This window comes from Castor canadensis, chromosome 19 (genome assembly GCF_047511655.1).
Source record: "Castor canadensis chromosome 19, mCasCan1.hap1v2, whole genome shotgun sequence".
Lineage (NCBI taxonomy): Eukaryota > Metazoa > Chordata > Mammalia > Rodentia > Castoridae > Castor > Castor canadensis.
This window is the reverse complement of record NC_133404.1, coordinates 41956035-41983783: the sequence shown is the minus strand read 5'-3', so window position 1 is coordinate 41983783 and position 27749 is coordinate 41956035. Positions and strand designations below refer to the sequence as shown.

The 27749-nt window shown below is 47.4% G+C and overlaps 1 protein-coding gene across 6 annotated transcripts; it reads right to left on the bottom strand.

Annotated features, from left to right (window-relative positions):
- Positions 1 to 355: 355 nt before the first annotated feature.
- Vps33b (VPS33B late endosome and lysosome associated) lies at positions 356 to 24462 on the bottom strand. 6 transcript variants are annotated; one of them, XM_020177404.2, is made up of 23 exons: positions 24037 to 24462; positions 21766 to 21846; positions 21355 to 21416; positions 20264 to 20313; positions 19940 to 20007; positions 9755 to 9800; positions 8247 to 8341; positions 7858 to 7962; positions 7358 to 7451; positions 7091 to 7168; positions 6853 to 6926; positions 6478 to 6564; positions 6030 to 6120; positions 5693 to 5767; positions 5359 to 5423; positions 5187 to 5241; positions 3533 to 3579; positions 2825 to 2957; positions 2005 to 2078; positions 1450 to 1551; positions 1194 to 1269; positions 990 to 1106; positions 356 to 694 (listed from the first exon to the last, which is right to left on the bottom strand). In XM_020177404.2, the coding sequence occupies exons 1-23, from the start codon at positions 24130 to 24132 to the stop codon at positions 615 to 617; spliced, it is 1851 nt and encodes a 616-aa protein (XP_020032993.2). In that variant the 5' UTR covers positions 24133 to 24462; the 3' UTR covers positions 356 to 614. The 6 variants fall into 6 exon arrangements, with proteins under 6 accessions (XP_020032993.2, XP_073917865.1, XP_020032994.2 ...); XM_074061764.1 differs by having other exon boundaries at positions 1080 to 1106; XM_020177405.2 differs by lacking the exon at positions 6478 to 6564.
- Between the last annotated feature and the right edge of the window lie 3287 nt (positions 24463 to 27749).

Sequence of the window (27749 nt, the reverse complement as noted above, 5' to 3'; positions counted from 1 at the left end):
GAGCAAAATGGGCTGGAGGGTTGCTTCAAGTGGTAGAGTGCCTGCTTCACAAGTACGAAACCCTGAGGTCAAACACAAGTCCCATAAAAAAATAAAAAGAGGAAAATGAATCACAGAATTTTAGAAGTAAAATTTTAGAATCTGCTAACATCCAATCCCATCCAATCCCATCCTCCTCCTCTTAAGAGTTGAGGAAGCTGCTACAAAGCAAGCTAGTGACTTTTACAAGAAACATGGAGCAGGCCCAGAGCTACGGAGTCCAGGCCACAAAGCCGATGAAGCCCCAGGACGGCCCCACTGTGCTTTTCCCAGGGAAGATGGAGTGTGTGTGTGTCCAGAACTCCAAGATGCTACATTGAGAGCAGAGGCTTTATTTACAATGATACTCAAACTGGACTTCCCCAGCAGGTCTTAGCAGCATGGACTGTACTTCATAAACAAAAACAGGATTATCCCAGGGGAGAAACATGAACTCTCTCCTCAGATGTGTCCTCTAAGTCCCAAATAAATTCCTTGGTCCCCAGCTCTGAGGTGACTGGGGGACACTGTAGCAGCTAGGTGCATCCCATTGGGGAACATGTCCAGGGAAGACTTCAACACTGCCCAGGAAATCTTCAGGCCTTCACCTCACTCATGGCCTCCATAAGGCGAGCACTGTTTGTGACAGCTGTCGTCAGAAAAATGAACCTGTACCCTAGGAGTCAAGAGCAGCAGCAGAAACGACGAAGAGCAGATGTCAGGCCCCAGCAGAAACGACACTGAGCCCCTCCAGTTCCACAGTCCCCACTGGGTCACAGCACCAGCATACAGATACATGAGTCTCAGTCTCCTGAGCACAACTTTCCAAGCCCACTGAGACTGGGCTCCTTGTTCTAGCAGCCTGCAAGGCTCTGGCAGGTGGTACCAAGGCCAGGAGAAAAGCCTCCTCTGCAAGGCACTTTGGTCTCCAGAATCCATGCAGGTCTCCTCTCACCTTTCTGTTCTCTTACCTTTCTCTCTGCCCAGAAACCTCAGGGCCGAGATCTCAGAGAATGTGCAACCACCCAAGAACACCACCAAGACGAGGCGCAGGGACTCACTGGAAGCTGTATCTTCCTTGGTCATGTCTGGGGGAGCAGAGAAGACTGTGCTCTCTCTACTGACCGGCCAGTGCTGAGTGATGCAGCCTGCCCCTCTCCAGCAATGCCACGTACCTGTGAATGCAAACTCACTGCAGTTGAGCAGCCGTACCACCTCATCAAGGCCCTGCCAGCTCCGCCGCTCCAGCACCTGGGAAGGGGTAAGCACTGGTTTAGCAACTACAGACAGTAGCAGGCTTAGGAAATAAAGAGGGCAGCAGCCAGGCTGTCATGTTTCATGCTTGTTACTAAGGAGTAAGTTAGTGGGCCAGGGACCAAGAGAAAGGAGAAAGAATGAAATAAGAATGGAGTGAGAGCAGCTTCTTCCCACCTGCTCAATGATCCGGCAGCTCAGGGGCACATAGGCCCCACTGAAGACGTAAGCCATGTCTCGAGGCACTTTCAGGTCATACTCTCCGTCCACACGTGGGATCTAGGGGGCAAAGGTACTACATCAGGCAAGTGACAACTCAGCTCCCTAACCCTTCAAAGGGTCAGGTAAAAGTAGCATGTCCCAAACAACAGTTCCTATTTCAGCTACAGGGAGAGCCAGCAACAGTCCTGAAAAAGAAGAGACCTTCGACCAAGATGACCACATGCATCCAATGCGCTCCAGTTCTCTGCAGTGGGCTCCCACGTCCCTGTGAAGGGACTGTCTTTCCCTCCATCCCTTCATAGGATGGGAGGCCACACTTCCCAGCATCCTTTGCCATTGGCAGGTACTTACTACATGTTTACCTTTGTCTTTTGTCTTATTGAGCTACACTCACACTATAAAGCTAACAAATCTTCACAAAAACGCAGTGACATAAATCCTTATACAGATTCCAACTACTCCACAAAAGAAAGAACTCACAGCCTCCCCGTCCAGCTCTGCTCCACATACCAAATTCAGCTTTTTGCTGATGGCACGAAAATTGCTCCTCTTGGCCAGAGAACTGAAGGCATCCGTAATCTTTCCTGGGAAAGAAATCTGTGCTAGTTCCATCTAGGGTCTACAGGTTTGTGACACTGCCATAGCTGACACCATGTAGGACATGACAGGACCTACACGCCCAAAGACACCCCCCCTTGAAGCTGTTCACCTACAGTTCACAGAAGTAATCAAGACATCTGGCACACCTCCCCACACCCACCATCTCCTCCTACCGAATCAGCTGCCTACTAAATGCAGGCTACATTTCAAATCAAGTGACGGGGCTTTGGAGTCAAACTGACCTGACTTACTGAGGGACTTAGGACAAGTCACCTAATTTCTGTCAGCTTCAGTTTCTTATCTGTAAAATGGGGGAAACTTAGCTTGCAGTCTTTATGAGGATCAAATGAGAAACCACACATAAATGGTCAACACATACTATATCGAAACTGATTTTTTTTTTTTTTGGTGGCATTGGGGTTTGAACTCCGGGCCTCATGCTTGCTAGGCAGGCACTCTACCACGTAAGTCACTCCACCTGTTGTTTTCTGTTGGGTATTTTCGAGATAGGGTCTCTTGAACTATTTGTCCTGGCTGGCTTCGAACCTTGATCCTCCTGATCTCTGCCCTCCTGAGTAACAGGGATCACACACTGATCTTACTAGCAGAAGCAGCAATAGTAATGACAGTAATAGGAACCACAACTTCTTTCTCTCTCCTCCCCCCACCCCAGGGAAAAACTCATAGGAGTGGGGGTAAGGGATGGGGATCACCTGTGCTCCCCTCTCACCTGCAGCCTTGTCGGTCACCAGCTTGCTCACTTTGCTCTCCACTGCCGTGAGGGTTTCCCCTGGAACCTGCTCTGTTAGGAGCCCAGCTCGCCGCAGATTGGAGAAAGTTAGTAGGTGCTCAGGGCCATAGCTCTGAAGGAAATGCAAGTCAGGTATTTACTGAATGTCCACCAAGACTCTAGCACCACTGGTAATACAGAGGTGAGGGGAAGAAGGAATCCACAGTGGCACACTGTAGCCTCTGCCCTGAAGGAGCTCACACTTGCTGTGGATAGGATTTTCATATCAGAAATAACCCAATAGCAAACATGGGAAAAAGCGGCCAAAAACTATTAAAGAACAGAGAAGGCTATGGATGTAAGGATCTGGGAAAGGCTTCATGGCTGGAGAAAGACCAGGAGGGCAAGTTGAACCAATGCCTCACAAGGTGCTAAAATGAAGGGGATTCCCAGGAGAAAGAGCTCACTACTGGGTCCAACAGCGGAACTGATTAAATTTCTCTTGGCACTGGTGGCCCACCACGGGGGGAGAGAAGAAGTATGCTAAAATAGGACTCGCCCCAGTGAGTCCTAACCTCTAAGAGGGAGGTTAGAATAGAAACAGGTTGGGGACAGGAAAGGGGACGTATTTTTCTTATGCCTCTTTCAAAAATGCCTAACAACATCTCTCCATCAGCTTCTGACAGGAAGACATCCTCCAGGCCTTACCTGCATATACTGTGTTTTCAGAGATCGGTAATCCTTAGGAATCAAACCTAACAGTGAGGAAAATAAGGCAGGTGTGTGAGAAAGAGTAAATGTGCCTTAAAATGTCCAATGCCTTAAAACAACACTTTAATCAGGAAGAAAGATTAGGTAAATGTTGACCTTGCATAGGATGTAGTTGAGTGTAAACTGACTGCTAAATTTAAGCTTGGTTATTGAAAGATAACAGCCAGGTCTGACAGCTCCAAGAGAAACCTCTGAATCACAGGGTGCCGGGAAAGAGACACTGGAACTAATGCCAGTGATGATGTGCCAGGAGTGTGGGGACCCTGACTTCTTTCAGCTAAGGGACAGTTCTCCTTGGAACTGCTTTACAGCTACGGAGAAACAGAAATGTGAAAAATGACTTCCAAAGTATAGTTTCAGATGTTTTTCTCTAGAGGTAAGAAATGGGTCCCAACTACCCTCCAACCGGTTTAGAATAAAGCAAAATAGCTGGAGATGTAGCTCAGTGGTCCGGCACTTGCCAAGCATGGACCAGGCACTGGGTTGGAGCCCCAGGACCAGAAATAAAAAGCTAGAAAAAAAATGTACATCAAATAAGCAAAACACTTCTCTTGGTTGAAAGCAACCCTGAAGAATTTGGAACTGTAAGACTTTAACAGGAGGGACATGCCTGTAAGACCAGCACTTAGGAGGCTGAGGAAGATCACGAGTTCAAGGCCAGCCTGGGAAGTCTGGGGGTATAGCTCAGTGGTAGAGCACTTGCTAGCATGTGCAAGGCCCTAGCTTCGATTCACAGCACTAAGAAAAAAAAAAAAAATCCCAGTCTGAGCTACATAATGAAACCCTGTTTTAAAAAAAAAGTTGCCCTAGCTGCCAGTGGCTCACACCTGTAATCCTAACTACTCAGGAGGCAGAGCTCAGGAAGATCCTGATTCAAGCCAGCGGGGCAAATAGTTCATGAGACCCTATCTCGAATAAACGTATCACAAAAAAGGGCTGGTGGAGTGGCTCAAGGTGTAGGCCCTGAGTTCCAGTACCGGAAAAAAAAGAAATTGTATCCAGGTACCTGGGGCTTACGCCTGTAATCCTAGCTACTCAGGATAGGGAGAAGGGTCATGTTCAAGATCAGCCCAAACAGTTTAAGAGATGCTATCTTGAAAATACCCAACACAAAAAAGGCCTAGCAGAGTGGCTCAAGTGGTAGAATGCCTTGCCTAGCAAGTGTGAGGCCATGAATTCAAACTTGAGTACCACCAAAAAAAAAGTTACCATGAAAGGTGCAGAATCTGAGCTTAGGGAAATGCTTATGAAATTAGGGTGTCCCTTTGTCCTAAAATGTATTTTTATCAGGAAAACTTGTTGAGGACAGGCAGTCAAATGGAACAGTCAGAGGAATACTGCTTGGCTCTGCACCTCGCAGCCCCTACATGATGAGCGTTGCTCTGAAGTGATCCTGTAGGGCTGGGACAAGAAATTACCCCGTGACCTCCTAGTGATTCGCCCAACACACACTGCTTTATTTTAAAGGAAAAAGAACCCATGAAATCACAGGGAAACACTGTATGCTAAGATACTTTGTCTTTCAAAACCTTCTCCCCTGTCCCTGAGGATTTCTCAGTGTGGCATTCTCTTCTTAGTCTTTTGGGCTCACCATTCTCAGTGATGGACAAAAGGCACATGAGACGAAGGCTTTCTATAGGTGACACCTGCACAGGAAGAAAGAATCAAGGAGGACTGAAGTTTCATGACTCGTGTTCATTTCCTTCTACTTAGGTGACCCCACCTCCAAACACCATTCCCAGCCTTGGTAGCCCCCTGCTCACCTGCCGGTCAATGTGTTCTTCAATATAGTTGGTACTCTCTCGGATGTTGAACCCCTCTAGCAGAGCTGTGACAATCAGAGGAGAGCAATCAGAGGAGAGCCTATTACTGGGGGATCAGCCCAACTGTTGACTTCTATGCCAACAGGTATCTGTCTCCCAGGTCTTTCTCCATCTTTGGGGTTGGTTAAGGGGCCCCTAGGCTTTCTAGCAGGAATCAGCACTCCACACAGCCAGCGTCAGCTGAAAAGAGCCAGAGAATATCTTTTCAGGGGGTTGGGCCAGGTGCCGGGGGCATAGGCTCATAGTGAGTAGCTTAGCAAGGCTGTACAGTTACCATGCTCAGTCTTGATGAGCTCCTGGAAGTCCTGCTTGGTTTTCTTCTTCATAATGGATTCACAGGCCCCAATATCTGCAGATAGGACAGAAAGGGAGCTGACACATGCCTGGCTCTAGGACATCCCTTTATTGTCCAGAAGAATAAAAACCTCTTAAGGCAAAATCACAAATCTTCATCCCACTTAGAGCAAATGAGCCCATTATTCATTCACTGAGAAACAGGGAGCTTGTCTTGGGAGGCAGTAGCCCTGGGCAGCATTCCCCCAGGTCGGGAGGCGGGGTGGGGAGTGGGGGGGGGGTGCAGTCACGCCCCTTGCCCCCAGGCTGGCACCTACGCAGACTCAGCAGACGATGCTCCTGTTTCAGTCCCTTGAGCTCCTGGGACACGAAATTCTTCATCTGCTTTATGTCCATGCCTCTCCGGCGCTGTGGGGATGTCCCCATAAGGTCAGCACCCGAGAAACCACCAGCCTCCCTCAGTTGCCACCCACCCATGAGAAGAGACAGGGACCAGCCACTGCGTGGCACCAGTTGCTCTGCCTATAGTCCTAGTACCTGGGGCTGAGATCAGGAAGATCGTGGTTCAAGGCCAGCCCAGGCACATAGTGAACCCCATCTCCAAAATAACGAGAGCCAAATGGACTGGTGGAGTGACTCAAGTGGTAGAGCACCTGCTTTGTAAGTGTGAAGCCCTGAGTTCAAACCCCAGTACCATCACAGAAAAAAGAAAGAAAGAAAGGAAGCCACTGAGGAAACAAAATGAAGCAGGGCTTGGTGCCTTACATCATACTGGGCCTGCAAGTTCCGGGCCTTCTGGCTCAAGAAGCCAAAGACATTGGAGAAATGCTCATTACGAATCTCATTAAACACCTGTAAGGAGAGCAAGACCACGTGGACCCTACCACATGATGAAGGCAGGGCCCTTCATCAGCAGAGTGACAGCCCAGAAGAGTGCGCAGCTGAGCTAGCGGAGGCACCAGGAATGCTGAGCTGCTGCCAGTCAGCGGGCACCAAGTTCCTCCACGATGCTCTGCATCTGCCCTTCACTGCTGGGAAGCCCCACTCCCCACATCCCCCTGGCCCCCGGCTGGGACTCGGGCTCCCCTCCCAGAGTGGGGCCTGCATTGTGCAAGCCCATTGCTCTGCCCGTTCTCGCACCTTGTCCTCAGCATTGAGGAGCACCTTCAGGCTCTTGTCAGAAGACGTGACTTCCGGGCCAAAGTCGACACTCCCTTTGAGGGCAGAGGGAACAGCTATTCGGATCTCCCCTGAGGCCTTCCACTTTTCCCTGGGCCACCAGTGCTCTCTCCTACAAGCCCTGCCCCTGAGTGGGAGGCACCAGAGGCTGTGACAGCTCCCCCCCCCCCACCAAGATGCAGAAGATGAGGGCACTTACCACACTTGACGCGGAAAGTGTCGTCTACCAGGCCCTCGTAAACGACCTGGGAGCAAAGTGCTGTCACAAAGTCCACATCTGAAACCAAGATCCCAATGCTGAAGGTCCCCAGTTTGCCCAATGTCAGCTCAAGCACTTTCTGCACAGCTCAAGTGCCCATGCTCCAGATCAGTGCAGGGACTCACGGCCCTAACTTTGCCACCACCCTTTCCACATGTGCGTGTCCTCTAGGGCCTAGAGATGAACAGAGCGCTGGGCATCACTCACCTCTGTCCAGGAGAAAAACATGTCCAACCTCTGCTCTACGGCCTTTGGTCTCACTGTCCTCGTCCTCCAGTTTCCTCCACAGTTCATACGACATCTGCCAGGGCCCAAGACATTCCCAAGTTCATGTCCAGGTGCTGACTGCAGCTTATACCTACAGACGCCAACCCTTCCATGCAACGCTTCATCCTGCCGCCAGGAGGGGCGTCCATTGTGAACACTGCGAACCTATGCCATTCCCATCTGCTCCCACCCTCCCTGTCCCTCCCCTTACCAACGAAGGCGTGTTACCCCACCCCAGATGATAAAAAATTTAGGAGTACAAAGGCCTGGCTCTGGCCTTTCTGTGAGCCACACAAATTCTCCTCTCTGGGAAACTATTCTGGAACATAAGAGCAAAGTAAAGAACATGCCTCATATGACAGACGCCCGTGGATAATCGTTGTGGGTAAGAATAGGGGAAGCAGGAGCTTTAGGGATGATAGTTCTGTGAGCAGTCTTACCTTGGCGCATCTGCCAATCCCGTAGCAATTCGGAAAGGATCCATAGAGAGTGCTGAGAAGGTGTAGGGCCTGAGCCACGGTGTTGATCCAACGCTGATCTCCTTCCTGCAGGGACCACACGGGCCACAAAGACATGGATAGCCCCGCAGGCCTGTCAGGAGAAAGGCTAGCCCTAGAAGCCCTGGGTCTAGGGAATGCTTGCAAGGGTTCATTTTACTAGCTCCCAAAGAAGTCCCACTCAAATTAACATGTAGCATTTAATCATCAAATCAGTATCACTCATGAGAAATTACATGAGGAGGACAGAGGTTACACCAGTATTTCTGGCCCACTGAACCCCTTGTTTGTTGCTATCCCTTGACACCAAGACTCAAAAGCCCTGCATGTACCACGAAGTAGTCCCTGAAAAATTCTGGCAGTTCCATGCTGAGCAGATCCACATCAAGAGGCAGCAGAGAGAAGGCCCATTCATCACAGCTCACATCTGTGGGGACAGAGTGTGTCAGCCCCTGGCAGAAGGTACTCAGCCCCACATTAAATGAAGGCCTGCCACAGCCATGCAATGAATACTTGAGGAGATGCCACCTGCCAGGTTCTGTGCGTAACACTGGAGACCCAGAAGAGTAAGAAGCAGTCTCTGCCCTTAAAGAGCTCACCGTCTGGTAACGAAAGGAGCCGTGTACACGGCAGCCTACAACGCGCTGTGGTAAGTGGTGGGGGTTTTATTACAGGACCAAGTCCAAGTGGTGAGAAAACATTCATCCACTCATTCACTAATCAGCAAATGTTTACTGAAATCCTCCTAGTATAGGACTGTGCTAAGCACTGGGAGACAGCAGAGAGCAAAATGGACCTGTTCTGTCTGCTAGGGCTTATCATCTAATGGGGGAGAGATACATCAAATTATGACACTAGTTACTTAATTACACTCAGGCTCCAAAGAAGTAAAAGAGCAAGCCCTGGACTGGAGATGTAGTTCAGTGGTAGAGTGCATGCTTAGCATGCTTGAGGCCCTGGCTTCAATGACCAGCACAAAACAAAACAAACAGCAAGCCATGAGCACACATATTACAGGGACCTAACTGCAACTAAGGGTAAAGAAAGACTTCCCTAAAAAAGTTAAAATTAAGCTTAGAGTTGGAATAAGATATGGGCAGAAAAAAGCTGTAAGACAGAGAACATTCCAGGCAGCAGGAAAGCATGTGCAAAGTCCCCACGGCTTGAGGATAGCATGCAGGAAAAAGGAGCAACATTGGACATAGCTAAAGGATCAGGATGGGGTCAGACTGGAAGAGACCCAGGAGGCATACGAGGCATCTGGGCCCATTTTTCCTGGTGGGAATCTTGGAAAATGACTATAGGTGAGAACAGAGCAGTTGGTCGTCCCAACTCTGAGCCCTGGCATCCCTAAATGATTTTTGTTTATACTTTTTTTTTGCAGTACTGGGGCTTGAACTCAGGACTATACCTTGAGCTTCTCCGCCAGCCCTTTTTTGTGATGGGGTTTTCCGAGACAGGGTCTTGCAGACCATTTGCCTGGGTTGGCTTTGAACCGTGAGCCTCCTGATCTCTGCCTTCTGAGTAGCTGGGATTACAGTTGTGTGCCACCAGCGCCCAGCTAATAGAAGGTTTCTGTTTCTTTGTTTTGTTTTTGGCAGTACTGAGGTTTGAACTCAGGGCCTTGTGCTTGATAGGCAGGCGCTCCACCATCTGAACCACACCCCTGTCCCCTAAAGTGATCCTTCTCAGCAGGGGTCCTGCTCCCACTTCCACTCTCAGGATCCCGTCCTCCCTCTAGACCAGCAGAAAAACAAGCAGCAGCAGCTGGGAGGCGGAAACAGTAGCTCTTCCTTCCTTATGTGCTGTCTCCCTTCCACGCACGCTCGTCTCCTCTCACCTCCATAGACTCCCTCTTCCTCAAGCACCATTTCACAGGAATAAAACTGAAAAAGAAGAGGAAGCCGGTTAGTGGCTGCTTGTTTTCTGTCTTTCTTTTGTCTTTCTGTGGCACTGGGGACAGCCTCATACATGCTAGGAAAGCACTCTACCGCTGAGCTCCCCCAGCCTGTGATTCCTTTTCTCCAGAGTTGCACTATGGTCTCTGCTGTGGTGTGAATCTGGGTTGACTGTGCCCCAGAAGAGTTCCTGTGTTGAAATTTAACTCCCTTTGGGAGGTATTAAGAAGGTGGAAACATAACAATGGTGTTTTGGAGTGACCTTTGGAAGTGATTAGGGTTGGGATTGGGTGAAGGCCCCATGACTGAATATTGGTAGCTTTGCAAGAAGAGGGAGAGAGGCCAGGCCATACTCAAGTGCAACTCATTTCTTGACATGTGATGGCCTTTCTGTCTTTTTTTTTTTTGTGGAACTGGGGCTTAAAACTCAGGGTTTGTACCACGAGCCACTCCACCAGCCCTTTTTTATGATGGGTTTTTTCGAGATAGGGTCTTGCAAACTACTTCCCAGACTGGCCTCAAACAGTGATCCTCCTGATCTCTGCCTCCTGAGTAGCTAGGATTACAGGCATGAGCCACCAGTGCCTGGCCCTTTCTGCCTTTTAATAGCAAATGACCACCACCAGACACGACCCTTTATCCTTGGACCTCCAGACCATGAACCAAAATAAGCCTCTTTGTTTTTATAAGTTATCCAGCCTCTGGTATGTCCTTATAGTAACAGAAAACAGACTGAGACAGTCACATATGAGGGTAATTTTTAACCCAGTGAAAAAAGACAAAGAACCCAGACCCTTAGATCTAGAACAGACCTCTAAATTATCTAGCCCAATATTTAATTTCTTTTTCAGCCATTTTGCTTATGTATTGCTTTCTTATCTCACTGAGAAACTGGAAAAGCTTTACACAGAAGTATATCAGCCTACTTTAAAGAGTGAGCTATGCAGGCAGAGCTGGACAGAATGGCATGAAAGTACTCAGAAATCACACAGGAGCAGAGAAGAGGTGAAGCCAGTGAGTTCAGTTTAGGACATGCCCCTGAGACCTCTAAACACACTCAGACACAAATCCTAGGAGTCAACGGCACAGAAGTTATACTTACAGTGCACAGTCTGTCCAAGAGAAAACGAAGAGACAGGAGAGCTAAGGACAGAAGTCCAGGGAAAATGAAAATGTAAAGGATGCAGAGTGACAGCTGGGCTGACAGAGACTGAGAACACTCAGAGAGACAGGAGCAGGAGAAATGGCACCACTGCTTAGCATTTCAAGGAACAATGACAGACAGCTTTAGTAGGATGAGATCAAAGACTTGCCACTGCATTTGGCCACTGAGGGTTTGTTATTTGGTGGGACTGGGGTTTGAACTCAAGACTTTGTGCTTGCAAAGCAGGTGCCCTATTGCTTGAGCCACACCTTCAGTTTGACCGCTAAGTTCTGTTTTCTTGGTTTTGGGGTTTGTCTTTGTTTTTTATTGGTACTGGCAATTGAACCCAGGAACTCACACATGCTAGGCAAGAAGTCTACCTCTGAAGTACATCCCCAGCCCTTCTTAACTTTATTTTGGGACAGGATCTCACTAAATTGTCCAGGCTGACTTCAAACTATGTCTCAGCCTCTCTAATAGCTGCAAGTATGGGCATGCACCACACTGCCTGGCTTTTTTTTGAGACAGGGTCTTGCTATGTAGCCCAGGCTTTGAACTCCAAATTTCATCTCCAAATTTCTGGGATTATAGGTGTGTGCCACTATGCCAAGCAAGATCACTAAGCTCTTAAGGAGAGAAGATGACAAGATGAAGGTGGAGGAAGCAGAAGCCATGGCAGCAGTCATTCTATAGAAGTCTGGCCATGAAATATGAGCAACGCCCTGCTAGGAAGAAGAGATGAAGGAGGGAACAGAATTGCTTAGAAGGGACCAACACAGTGAAAGAGGAGAGAATCTAGCTGGTGAAGCAAGACATTGAACACAGAGGACAGGATGGGGCCAATATATGGCTGAACTGGCTTGGATGAACTTAGAAAGGACATGGCCAGTTATTTCTTTGCCCCCTGACACACTTGAGTAAAGAATGTGGAGGTGACAAGGAAGTACACAGAGGGTGCTCACGTCTGACGCTAGTGTAAATGAACATAAGCAGTTAACATGTGCTAGGCACCTACCGTTACCCACATAATTGTAGGAGTAGATGCTCACGCTGTGTGTTCTTTCTTTTACTGTTACAGGGAAGAATTCTATTCATCTCTCACTTGTTTCTGCCAGAACTGAACTCTCTAGGTCTGATTTTAGCTTTTGGGGTTTTAGCTTTTTGCTTGTATTGTTTTGGTGGTGCTGAGAATTGAACCCACAAGTTCTATGTTAAGGGTTTTTTTTTGACATTACTGGGAGTTGAACTCAGGGCCTTGTGCTTATTAGGCTGGTGTTCTACCCTTTGAGCCATGCTCCCCAAGCTGGAGTCCATAACTTCTGCTGCTCAATAATGAGACTACGGAACCCAGTGTGAACACTACCAGTGCTCCTAATTAACACATGGAGTCTCAGAAAGACAGAGATGCCCTGACAGCTACCGAGGGAAAGACTGTCCTGGGATGTGAAACCAGCTCAAAGAATCTGAGAAGATAGAGTTAAATGGAGAAACAGTCACAGAAATACCAATTTTGTTTTTCTCTCTAGTATGAAGACTTAAAGGACTATTTCAAATTATTGCCAAATTGTTCTATGTCCTTAATACAAATCTGTGCAGAAATATAATTTAGAAAATAAAAAGAGGGGGTTGTAGGAGCCAAAAAAAAAAAAAAAAAAAAACCCTAACATAGGCTCCTTTGATATCATTCAAAAGTAACTTGTCCTTCTGAATGTCTTGTTCAGTAATTCCTTGTCCTGACAGCAGTATTACACGTCCTATGTCTGTCTATATTCCAGCAGGATGAGTATGTGTGTGTAAGATTGCACTATTAATCATCAATGAAGGCTCCCTGGCTCTTTCCTCTTGCTTCTTTTCCATGGTGAACAGACTGTACAAGCCTGTGATTCCGGCAGATTTCTTACTGACTGAAGACTAAGAGTCATCTCACTTAAACAGCAAGACATAAATGTCATCAACTGTATTTTGCAGATGAGGAAACATAAGCACCCAATGCAGGGTCACAAAGGCAATAAAGGTTAAAGGATGGCTCACATCCACACAGCCTGGCTTGAGAGCAAAGTCTTAGCTAATGCTTCTCTCTTCTCTAGAGCTGTCTGAGAAGAACTGAAACCAAGTAGATTCCTGTCCTTTCAACTTTGGTTCCACCTTCTCTTAAGTGGGGCTCACAGCACTTGGTATAGAGCTTCATGGGCCCACAGGAACACACTCCTGCCAGTCCCTAGGGTGGGGGATGTACCTGTCTAGTGTGAGGACAAAGGGACCACAAGGAAAAAAAAACTGGACAGGACGGGTGCAGTAGCTCATGCCTGTAATCCTAGCTACTCAGGAGCACAGATCAGGAGGATCACCATTTGAAGCCAGCCTGGGCAAATAGTTACTAAGACCCTGACGGAACAATAATGTCCCCATTTATAAATTGGTGGCCATTTTATCCTCAGATCTCACTTGAGAAACTTCCAAGGACAGCCCCACCCTTAACAGAAATTCCCACACTCTAAGACAGCCCCAACCCTACTACAGACTACCGTGCATGCACTAACTTCCTTAATCTCCCCCTTCTATAAAAGCCACGCCTGGCCCAGAATCGCTGCTGAGCCATCTTTTCCCCAGCCAGCCTGGCAGTTTGGGCCTGCCACTAAACTTTGCTCTATGGATGTGAGACTTTTCTCATGAGCTTTCTTTGTGAGCGGCATTTTTCCTAACATTTGGTGTGACTCAGATCGGGGTGCACTCCCAGCACTGACCTTGCTCTCCCGGCCTCCCCCACCCCATCCTGCTCTCTCTCTCTCTACTCCCATTCCCTTCCTCTGGGATCTGAGCTGCTTTACCAGGACTCCCGATCCAAGAAAGCACCACTCCCTCACTACCTCACAGGGAAATTCCTCTGCCCCAGAGCACCTCCAATTGCCATCCACCACCGGCCAATCCCTCAAGGTCCTCTCTCGGTGAGTCCTTCTCGCATGCAGAGCTGTGATCTCTCTCTCTCATTTCCTCGAAATCCTAGCACTAGGTCTTGGCTCGCTCCCATCCCTGGGAACCGGGTTCCCCAGTAGGGACTGTGGACCCCCCGCTGTGGCAAAGACATTCCCTCTGGGTACTCCACATCTACTCTCGCTCCTGAGGACCTGAGATTTGGGGACGCCCGCCATATCTCTCCTCAGGTGAGGCCTCACCATGGGAGTTGGACCGTCCAGAATTCCTTCAGACTCTCCACTGGGATGTCTCCTGGCCAACCTTGGGCCCCTCCACCTAACGCCTGATCTTAAGCCACGAAAGCTCATTTTTCTCTGTAATCAGACCTGGCCCCAATACCCATTGGACAATGCCTCCAAGTGGCCACTTAATGGCACTTTTGATCCCAATATTTTAAGGGATTCATACAATTTCTGTGAGCACACTGGTAAATGGAAGGAACTTCCCTATGCCCAATCCTTTTCCTATCTCCACACCAAACCCTCCCTCTGTACTTCCCGTTCCTCTGGGCAGGTTCTATTAGCCTCTAAACAAGCTTCTAAATGAACCAAATCCTCTCCCGAACCTCCTTCTTCTCCATGTAAGCAGACTTCTTGCGCTGCTCATGCTGCTTGTCTATTCCTATCTTCCTGAGGGACTTTCCCATCATGGTGTCAAGCCACTCCTTGCCAACTCTGGCCTCAAGGCAATTCCAGCTCTGGGAGAGTTTATGCTCCCTTCCTGTGGGCTGAGACCAAGCCTAGGGTTTATTCTATACTTTCGGCCTCAACATAAAATTTTCCCTCCAAATATTAACACTAGTTGTCCCATATGGCACTGTTATTGACCCAAGTTGCCCTCTAAATGCTCTTCTCTAACTTTACAGGCGACTTATTCCTTTGTTTAAAAAGTAGCCTTTAGGGGCTGGGATGTAGCTCGGTGGCACAGCGCTTGCCTAGCATGCATGAGGCACTGGGTTCGATCCCAGCACCAAAAAAAAAAAAAAAAAAAAAAAAGGCCAAAAAAAAAGTAGCCTTTATTAAAGAGGCTGCCTGCTGTTAGCTAAAAGACAGGATCCTAACATTTTGTTCTTTCTAGATGGGATCTGCACCTTCCAGTCTTCTGGCTTGTAGATGTTAGAAGCTTTGTACTAAGGCCTGGCCTCAGTATGCCTTGGGTGACCAAGAGAAGTGGCCTTCACAGGGTTCCTTAAATTACAATACCATACTTCAATTAGACCTTTCATATAAAAGGGAAAAAAGTAAACTGAGGTCCCCTATACAAATTTTCTTTCATCTCAGATTGGCTCCACAATTGCTATTTAGATACTCAAACACTGGCCATTCTTTGTAAGCCACAAAATAAACATGGAAAGGAGGACCAGAAAAGCCCCTCATCAATGACAAGGCCCACCCCTACTGCTCCACCCTCTGCCCTACCTTCTAAGCCACCCCAATATTCAGAACCTCCTAATGGGTGCTTCCCCCTTCAACAGATAATGGTAGGAAGAGGGCAAGTCTACGTCCCCTTCCAGTTATCAGATCTAAGGGAAATTTAAAAATATCTGGACAGCTGTACTGATGCCCAAATACATTCAAGCCTTTATCTCTCTGATCCAAACCTTTCAACTGACATGGAAGGATATTATGCTTCTACTAGACCAGACTCTTTCCTCATTAGAAATGCAATGGTTTCTGGCCCAGACTACTCAGGTTGGAAATGATTACCATTTACAATGAGCCCCACTGGGATGTAGCTCAGTGGTAGAGTCCTTGTCTAGCATGCATGAGGCCCTGGGTTCGATCCCAGCACAAAAAAGAAAAGACCAAAAAATAAATAAAGTACAATAAGCCCCAATACTAGTGGCACCTGGAAATGAGGGAATAAATGTGCCTACCTACAGGGGCACAGACAGTCCCCTTGACAGGTCCACACTAAAAGGGGCTGATGATATGGCTCAAGCAGTAGAGTGCCACTTTGCAGGCATAAAGCCCTGAGTTCAAATCCAGTACAAAGACAAAAAAGATATTTGGGGCTGAGAAAGTAGCTCAGTGGGAGAACATCTGTCCAGCATGTGCAAAGCCCTGGGTTCAATTCCCCAACATTGCTAAATCAAAAAAAAAAAAAATGGTAAGGAAGATAAGTGGCGTTAATGTCACTTCAGCCAACTCATAGTGGAAGACAGTAGTTTAACCTAGACCAGATCCCTCATTTTTCAAATGAGGAAACTGAGGCCCAGGGCGGTTCAGAGACCTGCTCTCCAGAGTGTCAGGTGCCAACGTAAAATAACAACTTTGCTTTACAGCAACACCCTGAAGAAAATCCCCCTACCTTTCTATGGCATCTTAAGGATGCTATCAGAAAGCATACCATGGTGGACCCAGAGTCACAGGTGGGAGAGGTTCTCCTCAAAGATAAATTTCTAACAGTCAGCCCCAGATATTTGTAGAAAACTCAAGTCTGTGGCTGAAGGAGAAAAGTCAATGGATCAACTAATACAACTAGCCATGTCTGTATATCATAACCGGGACATTACTAACAGAGATTTATTGACTGCCCCACCCGACTAGGGCCTACATCTCGAGTTTGCTACCATGGTGGACAGAAGGGGCACTTCTGCAGAGAATGCCCAGAAGGGGGACAGCCCGGGAGACAACCCCACCCCTAACTGGGACCCTGCCCTGTCTGCAAAGGTAACCACTGGAGGTCTAAGTGCCCCCGTCTCCAGATGGAAGACGAGGTGCCACCTCCTATGGATTGATGGGTCCTGGCCTCCTGTCCACACTCCACTTCTTGGCATCGATGTTGAGGAGCCTCATGGTAGCCATTATGGCAGAAAAACAAAAGATCATTTTCTGGCTAGACAGTGGAGCTCATTTCTCTGTCTTACCTTTCTCTCCTGGTCCCCAGTCCAATGACAAAGTTATCGTTCGGGGCAAATCTGGCCAGCCCCTAGAGCGCTAGTTTACCTGGCCTCTGGCCTGCTCTTGGGGAGCCCTCCTCTTCTGTCACTCTTTCCTCATAGTTTCTAAAACTCCAGTGACTCTGCTAGGACGGGATTTACTATCTCAACTAAAAGCTCAAATTCTCTTCCCCCCAGACAGCTATCTCTGCTGCCCCATCCTTTAGGAACAAAGAGATTCCACAATCTCTTTGTGGACTGATGGGATGACTGTAGGGCGAGCCTGGACGGCCCTCCCTATTCAAATAAAACTCAAAAATCCCTCACAGTTTCCACACCCAAAACAATATCCCCTCAAGCCTGAGGGACATGAGGCCTTATGCCTATCATAAATTCCTTAAAACAACAAGGGCTACTAGTTAGTTGCTCCAGCCCATATAATAAATTTAAAATTCTTATAAAAGTTAATTTTAAAATACAAGTTACAAAGTAAATACCTGGAAAGGATATAGATAGGTAGTGAATATTTTTGAGAAGTTAAAGGAAAAAGGAATGTTTTTGGATGAGAAAGGATTTTGTAAAGAAGGGTTTGTCCTAAAGATTGTTTGAAATAGGAGGGATTAGGACAAGCCATCATAGGGTTTAGTATGTTATATAAAGGTCTGAGTAAGTTTTAAAAGTGTATAATAAAAAGCTTCGGTGTGTGATAAAGTTGAATATAATCTAAGACTCGCCTAAAAGATTTTTAGGGTCATGTCAAACTAAAATCAAATTCTCTATATCTATAAAATAACACAGTTATCTTAATATTGTTCTGCTCTGAGTAACATCTACAAAAAAAAAAGCCATTACAGAGAAAGATTTTATCAAAGATATTATTTGTGTTTTCTACTGATCTTGTCAAGCTTTAAGTACTACTAAATCAGAGTTCATTTACATATTTGCTTATGTATCTTAAATGACCACCTTGTAACAGCATTGTGTCTATACTTTATCTAAATATGGTACAAACATTTACAAAGTTATATAAAAATGAGCTAGAGCTCATTCTCTTTTATCCAAGAGTGTTACATTTAAATCCTGACAGCCCCTGCCTCCCACAGGTCACCTACCTAGGTGTGGCCTTAAAGAGACAGACTCACTCCCTGAGTCATGAGTGCATCAATCCAATCTTCTGTTTCCCTCTCCCCATACCATAAGGCAGCTTAGAGCTTTCTTGGGAGTTACAGGATTTTGCAGAATTTAGATCCCTAGATATGCAGTCCTTTACCAGACACCTTTTATGCTCCTTCTAATAAACTTGCCTCCAACAGACCCTGCTCCTCTGGCTGACTACCTGCCTTACCTTAACCGTCTCAGGGAACTTCTCAGAGAGCATGCAGACCAGATCCTGCCCACCCTATAACAATTTCTGTTAAACCAGGGGATCTTGTTCTCCTAAAGGATCTTCTACCCTCTCCATTGGGACTTGGGTGGACCAGCTCTCATCTGGTCATTCTCACGGCACCCACTGCTGTCAGGCTCAATGGGTCACCCAGTGGCTACACCTCTCAAGAAACAATTAGAAAATGGAGAAGGGAGTTGGAGGACTCTTGAAATTGTCTAGGAACAACATTTCCCAGTGGTTCTCCTGGCCAATGCCCATCCTGATGCCTGTGTTCTCGCTGTCCTATTCTTAAGCTTCCTCCCTTGTATCACACTATATGTCTGCTATTGCTAATCAAAAGTTTAACCAGTTGTACCTCCAGGGATACCAACCTACCAAGATGCAGGAGTCTGAGGATCTTGCCCCATACAGAGCTCCCTGCCAGCAGGAATCAGCTAAGAGACTGACGCTTCACCCCAATTCCTGATCCTCATCATTATTAAAGAAAAAATGGGGGAATGATAGAACAATAATGTCGCCAATTATAAATCGGCGGCCATTTTATCCTCAGACCTCACTTGAGAAACTTTCAAGAACAGCCCCACCCTTAACAGAAATTCCCATGCTCTAAGACAGCCCCACCCCTACTAGAGACTACCGTGCATGCACTAACTTCCTTAATCTCCCCCTTCTACAAAAGCCATGCCTGGCCCAGAATCACTGCTGCCATCCGCCCCCTCCCCCCACCAGCCTGGCAGTTTGAGCCTGCCATTAAACTTAGCTCTATGGATGTGAGACTTTTCTCGTGAGCTTTCTTTGTGAGCGGCATTTTTCCTAACAGACCCTACGGCAAAAAAAATCCATCACAAAAAAGGGCTGGTGGAGTGGCTCAAGGTGAAGCCCTGAGTTCAAATCCCAGTACTATTAAAAAAAAAAAAACACAGGAAAAAAAAGAAACAGCCAGGCCTTCATTCCCCACAGTAAAGGAGACTGCCCGGCTAACACTAACTCACTGAGTGAATGGGGCCTTGGGCCTTCAGCTGCTCCAAGTCAGGTGGAGTAAATGTTCTTTAAGGTTCCTTCCCTATGCAAGAAAAAGCTTTTCCCTCCAGAAATATGTACAATTATTACATGTCAATTAAATTTTTTCAAAAGGAGGACTAGAGGTATGGCTCAAGCACAAGGCAGTAGAGTGCCTATCTAGCAAGTGTGAAGAAGCACTGAGTTCAAACCTCAGTACAGCCAAAAAAAAAAAAAGGCTTTTCCAACATATGGTAGTACGGTTCTAGTAACTCAGAAGCAGCCCGGCCACATCCCTTGGATGAGCATTTGGGAACTTCAGAGAGAGGGAGATGATTTATCATCTATTGTATCTATTTAAAGAGACACAGAGAGCAAGTCAGAGATGCCTACCATCATGCACCATCACTAACAGGAATTTGTGTTAGCAGGGACATAGCAGGTTCTTCAAAAGTGCAAAGCTTTTCATTTAAAGTAACCTGTGAGGGTTGGGACATGGCTCAAGTGGTAAGAGTGCCTGTCTTGCAGGAGTGGGGCCCTAAGTTCAAACCCCAGTCTTCCCCCACCCCACCCCAAACCAAAAAAAAAAAAAAAAAAAAACAGTATGGACAGTGGCAGGTATGTGGTTCTTGGCTTAGCATACATAATTTGCTTTGATGGAGAGACAGCCACAGGCCCCTTACTCCAGCCCTGTCCTCACCCTGCTGGACCTCACATCTCACTTCCACCAGGACAAAACTCACCTTCTGAGGGCTGAAGATCACTTTGTATTTTCGAGCTCGTCCAGCCAATTTGTCAGCATTGACAAGATCTACAGAGAGAAGGAATGCAGCCCAGCAAACCATGTGAGATCTGTGAGACTAGAAGCAAGGAAGGAGACACCCTCTACCCATGCCACTGGCTTCAAATGTGTAATCCTCCTGCCTCAGCCTCCCAAGTGCTGGGATTACAGCTGTACAATATCGTGTCTGGCAAGTCTTTTCCTATTGAAGGGTCTTTATGGCCAAGACCCTTCTCTCTTGCCCACCTTTTCCCAGGACTCATGCATAGCACCGTGGCACACTTACTGGCAATGTAGCGCATATTCTTGATTCGGGGTCTGACCAAGAAGCACAGTCTACGGGAGAGAAAGAAAGAAAGAAGGAAAAATCATGAAGTCTGTGACAGCAGCTTAGAAGAAACTCAAACAATATCAACTTGTTAGCCACTTGCCCTTTTTGACAAGACCTGCAATTTCACCCTAACCAAAGCAATGCATAACCACAAAAGACACTTCTCAGCACAACAGGTGTGGTATGATGAGGTGGCTTCATGGTGAACCCAGGAGTTCCTGTTAAATACTTTACACTCCAGTGGGCAAAAATCTGCATATATGTAGAGAGAGTGTATAAACAATCAAGAGCAAAAGTATAATACAAGAAAAGTAATAAGCTGGGTGCCAGAAGCTCACACCTGCAATCCCAGCTACTCAGGAGACAGCTGAGCAAATAGTTCTCAAGACCCTATCTTGGAAAAGAGAACCCATCACAAAAAAGGGCTGATGGAGTGGCTCAAGGTATGGGCCCTGAGTTCAAACCCCAGTACCACAAAAAAAAAAAAGGAAAGTAACAGAAGGTAATGTTTTCCAGGGCTGGTGGAGTGGCTCAAATGGTACAGTGCCTGCCCAGCAAGCTTAAGGCCCTGAGTTGGTGGGACTGGGATTTTAATTCAGGGCTTCACTCTTGCAAAGCGGGTGCTCTACCTCTTGAGCCATACTTCCAAGTTCATTTTGCTCTGGTTAGTTTTGGAGATAGGGTCTCACAAACTATTTGCCCAGGCTGGCCTCAAACCAGCTATCTCCAGATCTCAGCATCCCAAGTAGCGAGGATCACAGGCCTGAGACACCAGTGCATCCTTGGAGGTCCAGATGAAAACACGGTGACAGTAATTTTTGGAAGAGGAGTCAATCTGGTTGTAGGTGGTAGTATGGACTGAGGAGGGAGGACAGGGGTGGGAGAGAGGCCTCATTCAGAGGCTAACCGTCATCTAAGCGTGAAACTGTGAAAGCTCAGAGAGGGGAACCATACCACAGGCACCATGGGCCAGATCTTGGCCACGGTCAGGTCAGCAGCAAATGTGCCCCTAGGCATCTACTCCAGCATGGAGATAAGACACTCACTGTTCATTGGAGCTGAGGGCTGGCTTGCTCTCCACCTTGTACAGCTTGTCTACTTCATGTTGCTACAGGAAAGATTCAACAAGACAACAGACGTAAGAGTGCTTGAAAAGCATAAAGCATGACACAAAAACAGAATTTCTTAAGAACCTCCTATTTATACTAATCCAGGAATCAACCTGCTCCCATGACCAGTAGCCCTGAGCTTTCCTCAAACCACCAATGGGAAAACCAAAACTAAAATAATTGAAAAACAACACAGACAGCATCACCAATCCCCATGTCCCCTGCAATTGCACCACCCTGTCTTTACCCCGGAAGGGTAGTCACTCTTCAGAAATCTGTAATGCTCATCAATCTGTAATGCTTAAAGAGGAAAGGAGGGGCAAGAGCTCCCCTGGGAAGGGGCAGTACCTTCAGGATGGAGACGCTGGCAATTCTATCCAAAGGGCTCATGAGATCTGCCTCGATGAACAGATCCTTCTTCCCAGGAAGCTGAAGGAGACAGTCTGTTGAGTCACTTGTAGATCACACAGCTCCCTCAGATGAGAACCTGTCCATCCACCCATTTAACAGGAACAGTGCCTCTGAATTGGAAGGGCACTAGACTTCATCTAGCTTGAGTCTTGTTTATTATCTCTCTCCACATGTGACAGGTCTCTGTGGATTCACCTACTTTGGAAAGGTGTTCCACTCCTTTTTCAGGTTGATTCCTTGTCACTCAACCCTCCTGCTTACCTGAGACTTTGGTCTGCATCTTTCTCCACTGCCTCCTCCACTCTGCCTCCCAACAACCCCTATCTCTGGTTGGATTGGGATAAATACTACAGAACCTCACCTTGCACTCTGCAAGTCCAACTAACTGCTAAACATTTTTGCAAGTGGCATTTTTCTTCAAATTACCAAAATAACACACGTGCAACACAGAACTCAGAAAATCCAGGGCAGGACTGGCAAGGTAGCTCAGTGGTAGAGCATGTGCTTTGCATACGTGAGGCTCTGAGTTCAACCTCCAGCACTGCAAAAACGAAAAGGGAAAAAAAATCCAGGACAGTACTCACCCTATCACCTTCCCAACCACCAATGCCACAATCCCTGTAATCTGATTCCTGCACCATCACCCCTGATGCTGCTCTCTTATTTATTCATAGGAAGGAGTCACAGTAGGTGACATAGAGAGGAAAGTCATCAGAAGTTTCCCCTCAACTTGGCATTGACAAATGATGAGGGAGTTGCTAGTGATATCTTAAGAGGGCAAGCCAGCGAAGACCAGGGAGAAAGCATAGGCTGAGTGGTCAGGGCAGAACAAGGAATTCCGCTGGGCGGATAAATAAGGTACGTGAAGGGCAGTAGTTCTCAACTGGGGAAAGTTCTGCTCCTAAGGGATATGTGGCAATGTCCAGCCACATTTTTGGTTGTCTGACTGGGAGAAGGAGGTGTCGCTGGCATCTACTGGTTAGAGGCTAGGGGTGCTACTAAACATCCTACAAATGCACAGGATAGCCCCTCAACACAGAATTATCAACCCAAAAATGTCACTAGTACCAAGGCTGAAAAGCACTGATGTTCAAGTGGTAGGAAGTAAGACTTCACAGGTAACTGGAATTGAGTGTGAAGGGCTTCAATGCCAGGCTAGGGAGTTTGGACTTAATTATTTATGGAACAGGGAAACCAGGAAGCTTCTGTGAACAGCCACGTCCCAATCACAGAGAAATTTTATTTAGATGAACCTGGTAACTGTGGATAAAATGGCCTGGAGACAAGAGAAAGTGGAGGTAAGGAGTCTGTTTATGAAGTTAATCCAACAGACCAGCCAGCAGGTGGCCAAATGAGAGCCCAGTTTCAGGCTGAGCAAGAAGGACTGTGTAACAGATGGATAGATGGGTAACTACTTGAAAGAAAGTAAGTTAATATTGCTTTTACCTAATGGTAGAACTGTAAGTAGTCTTCTACACTTTCCATAATGTGCAAGTGTTATTTTATAATCATTATTTCAAAAGTCATGTATAAGGAAGAAGCCACATGGATAACTGTAAAGAAGGACCCAACAACCAGTCAAGTGTGAGGGGGAGGGGCAGCCAAAGGTGATTAAGATGTATCAAGCTTGCACAGCAGTGTCAATTAACGAGAAGTAAATCAGAAGTTAGCTGGGCAGGCCATTATTGCCCAGAGATCCAATTTGGCCATACTGGGTCACCTTGTGGGTTCCTCTTCCTCATCTACACTCCACTTTCATGTTTCATATTGCTCTCCTCTGAACTGAGGGCTTTATCTAGCGTGTCTTTTCAATTCTTCGACATTTGTTGGGTGTCTTTTAATTGCAAATCACTATTCTAGTACCACGGGGCACAGAGTCCCAGATCGCCCACGTCTCCATCTTCTTCTCAACCCGCCTGATGGAGCATTTCTATCTGCTGGATATTACACACAGTGGCTCCTGCTGGAGTGTAAGGTCCTTAATGACAAAGACCCTTAACTATCTTTCCATCCCCAGGGATGCCGGGCACTAGTAGTGTAGTGGCACCGCCCTCCTTTGCATGAAAAAAACACGGATGTCCGTGAATTCTCTGGCCAGGTCCCCAGCACCCCTTACTGCCCCTGGTTTTCCTTGCTGAGTGCTCGTTTTGGAGCGAGGACCCCCAACCATCCCCGCCCAGGGCCCGGCGCGCGTGCGTGAGCGCTGACCTGCTCCAGCAGGTAGATGAGCTGGTCTCGGGCCAGCCTCTTGAGCATGGAGAAGTCGGGCAGCTCCGGGGCGTCGGGTCGGTGGGGAGAGGCCATGGCGCGGTCACCTGGGCCTCCGTGTTGAAAAGCGGGAGCCCTCTGCCGGGGAAAGGCCGGCGGCAGCCCGGGGATCGGCGCAGGGCGCTATCCCGCACGCCGAGGCGCGGAGGCCCAGAGTATCCGGAGATGCGCCCGAGGAGTGAATGGCCCCTCCCCGGGCGGGACAGCCGCAGCCGCGGGGTCCTCGCCTCAGGCCTGCAGCCACAGTGTCCGACCTACCCCTCCCCGGCCCACTCGGCCTGTCAGCAGGACTCCAGACAGACTCCGCGGCAGGCGTGCGGAGAGTGCCCCGCCTCCGGACGGCTGGCGAGAAGTGCGGCCGACTTCCCAGACCTCCCGGAAGTCGCGTTCGTGAGACCCGCGCTTAGAGTTCCGGGTAGAGGACGGCATCCGGAAAGGGACATTTCAAAACCGGAAACGAGCCGGCAGCTTTCTAGTGTCATTGCTGGCGAGAGGGAAGCCTTCCCAAGATAAAGTGGCCATACTTTATGTCCAGTTTTAAGGATTCAGCCAATTCCGGCTTACTTAAGGACTGGTCACGTGCTCGCTTTTCAAGAGCTTCGTAAAATGGGCGAAACCAACTCAAGAGTGTGCAGGGCACTGATCGCTGGAGTCTCACCTGTCAATCAAATCTACTTCCCAAATAACTAGGCCAGGGGGAGGCGAGAGTGTACAGAGGGGACCCGGGAAGTGCAGGGGAGAGGAACGCATTACGGTCGGCTGAAAGCTAAGTCTTGCCAGCTCTGACCTTCGGATATCAGAGTTTTGAGTCTTTATCCCACTTTTTTTCTTTTGGAGTATTGAGGGTCGAACTTCAGGCCTCTGGCTTAATAGGCAGGCGCTCTTACCGCTTGAGCCACTTCGCCAGCCCTGAGTTGACTGTCATGACTTTTGTGGGGAAATGGATACGTAAACCGTGGCACATTCATACAATAAAAACAACTGAATACGTCTGTCCACATCAACCAATTCCACTACCAGTTCATAGAATATGTAGAATTAGTAAGAACAGGTTAAGATAGCATAGGTATCAAATCAACTATATCCAAAATGTAGGAATTTATATGGGATGAATGATCAAACTTCTAAAAACAAAGGGCAAGGGGTAAAATGTGGGAGGGGAAGCTAGTTTAGAATAAAAGAGACTTCAGGGAGCTGTCAATCCCCAGCACCACAAAAGAAAAAAAGGGGGGGAAATGGATACACAGGGGTTTGCTGCATTATAAAGTTCTCCTTTTGTGTGTTTTAAAGGGTCTGCAATACACAGGCATGGTAGTGCCTATCTGTAATCCCAGCACTTGGGAGTCTGAAGACAAGAGTTTGAGGCCAGCTTGGGCTACATAATGAGACTGTGAGACTCGTCTCAAAAAAATATTTTTAAGACAGGGTCTCACCGTAAAACTCAGAGCAAATTCTGTAACACAAGTTTGAGAAAAAAACAAGACTGTAATCCTAGCTATTCGGGAGGCAGAGAGCAGGAGGATCACAGCTTGAAGCCAGCCCAGACAAATGTTTTGTGAAACCCTATTTCGAAAAAACCCTTCCCAGAAAAGGGGTGGTGGAGTGGCTCAAGGTGTAGGCCCCGAGTTCAAACCTCAATACTGAAAAAAAAAAATTTTTACTCCTAGTAGGGTTCAGGAGTTCATCTAAGATATTGTAACCTTCCCCACTCCTCGCCATCTCCTTAATTCAATGGAATCTCAGCTTCCCTAGGAGGTAGAGGTGCTCTGGGGTGGTGGACTTCACTCCCATGGCATGTTAAAGCAGTTGAGGGAAGTGTCACCTTCTACAGTGCAGGATCATGATCCCTTCTGTTGTGGTTTGTCAGCCTCCTGAGCTTGGCCCCAAGTTACTGGGACGTACCCACTCCCTCTGCAGTCACTCTCTCCAGCCTGATGAAGCATTATTACCTGTGGCGTCCTCCACCAGACACCACACCTGTGCTCCAACACGCACATCCACTTCATCCACGTGGTGTATCGTGAAATGCCAGGGAGCAGGACCCTATGGAGTCCTGGAATTGTACCCCATTGGAAGCAGCATAGGAGCCTTGGCTGAAGCTGTATGGTAAACTGGCAAAGGTAAAGGCCTGGCTCCCCCACCACAGATTGGCTGATTGTTAAGAAGTCTATCATTTCTCCATTCAACCAGAGATGTGTGGAGCTGGGACTACAATAGTGGACACAGGTGTCTTCATGAGGTCTACATCGAAAGCGGTGAGTGATGACAATGTTAGTAACTTCAGGCACTGAGGGAATTAAGCAAGAGTATACTGTTAGGATAAAAAGGAGCTAGCTGCCTTTTTTTTTTTTCCAATGCTGCAGATTGAACCTGAGCCTGGCACTCCTCTTATCACCTAAACTATGCCCCCCAGCTTTTATTTTTTGGAGGGACTGATGTTTGAACTCAGGACTTCACACAAAGTAGGCACTCTTCCACTTGAGACACACATATAGTCCACTTTGCTCTGGTTATTCTGGAGATGGAGGTCTTGTGAACTATTTACTTGGGCTGGCCTCAAACCCTAATCCTCCAGATCTCAGCCTCCCAAGTAGCTAGGATTTACAAGTTATGAGCCACTGGCACCTGGCGGTACTGGGGTTTTGAACTCAGGGCCTCTCATTTGCTAGGTAGGTGCTCTTCCATTTGAGCCATGTCACTAGTCCTTTTTTGCTTTAATTTTTGGAATAGGGTCTCGCATTTTTCTTTTGGCAGTACTGGGGTTTGAACTCAAGGCTTTGTGATTGAAAGGCAAGAGCCCTACCACTTGAACCGCTGCACCAGCCTTAGGATCCCAGTCTTCCAATTTACACCTCCCAACAGCCATGATTTCAGGTATGAGCCACTGAGCAGAGCTTGATTCTAGAATTTTGACTGGCATTGAGATAGGACTGTTTTTTACATCAATGAACAAATGCTTGTTTACAGTCATCAATGACATCACAACTGCTATTGATACTTAAAATGGCAAGATTTCAACAAGTTACATTAACTGGGATGTCATTGTTTTTATATTTAAATTTGGGAGTATACAGTTCTGGTTGGCAGATTGCTAGTGAGACATGGTTGAAAACTGTCACTAGACTATTGCTTCTCATCCCACTTATAGCTAGAATTTCTGGTTCTAAAAGAACTGGTTAAGTTAACAGAAATCACGCCACACGGTGCAGTGTTCCTATAACTTCAGAAGCTCTGGGTTAAGGGAGCACTGGGCTCAAATCCCAGCAGTGCTACTTAGCAGCCATCCTCAGGGCCTGTTTCATTTGTAAAAGGGCCTTTTGTCTGTTATCACTTACCTCGCAACACCTTTGTAGAAGTCTTGTGTCAACTGTAAAACCGGGCGTAATTTAAGTTTTAGAATGTAGCTGGAGATTATGCTGGAGACCCTAAAATCTTTGCCCATTATTTGTCAAACCCCCACTCCTAATCTCTCTCAGAACCCTACCAAACCCATCAGTGAGCAGGGGGCTCTGTGCAGAGTCCTTTGCTGGGAATTCCTCGGTTCCACCTCCCCTGATGTTTAATGACAAGGGCTGTCCCCTTCTGCCTTTCTCATCCATCACTCTCCAAAGTTTACAGGTAAACCCTCCTGCCCAAAAGAACACCAAGCAACA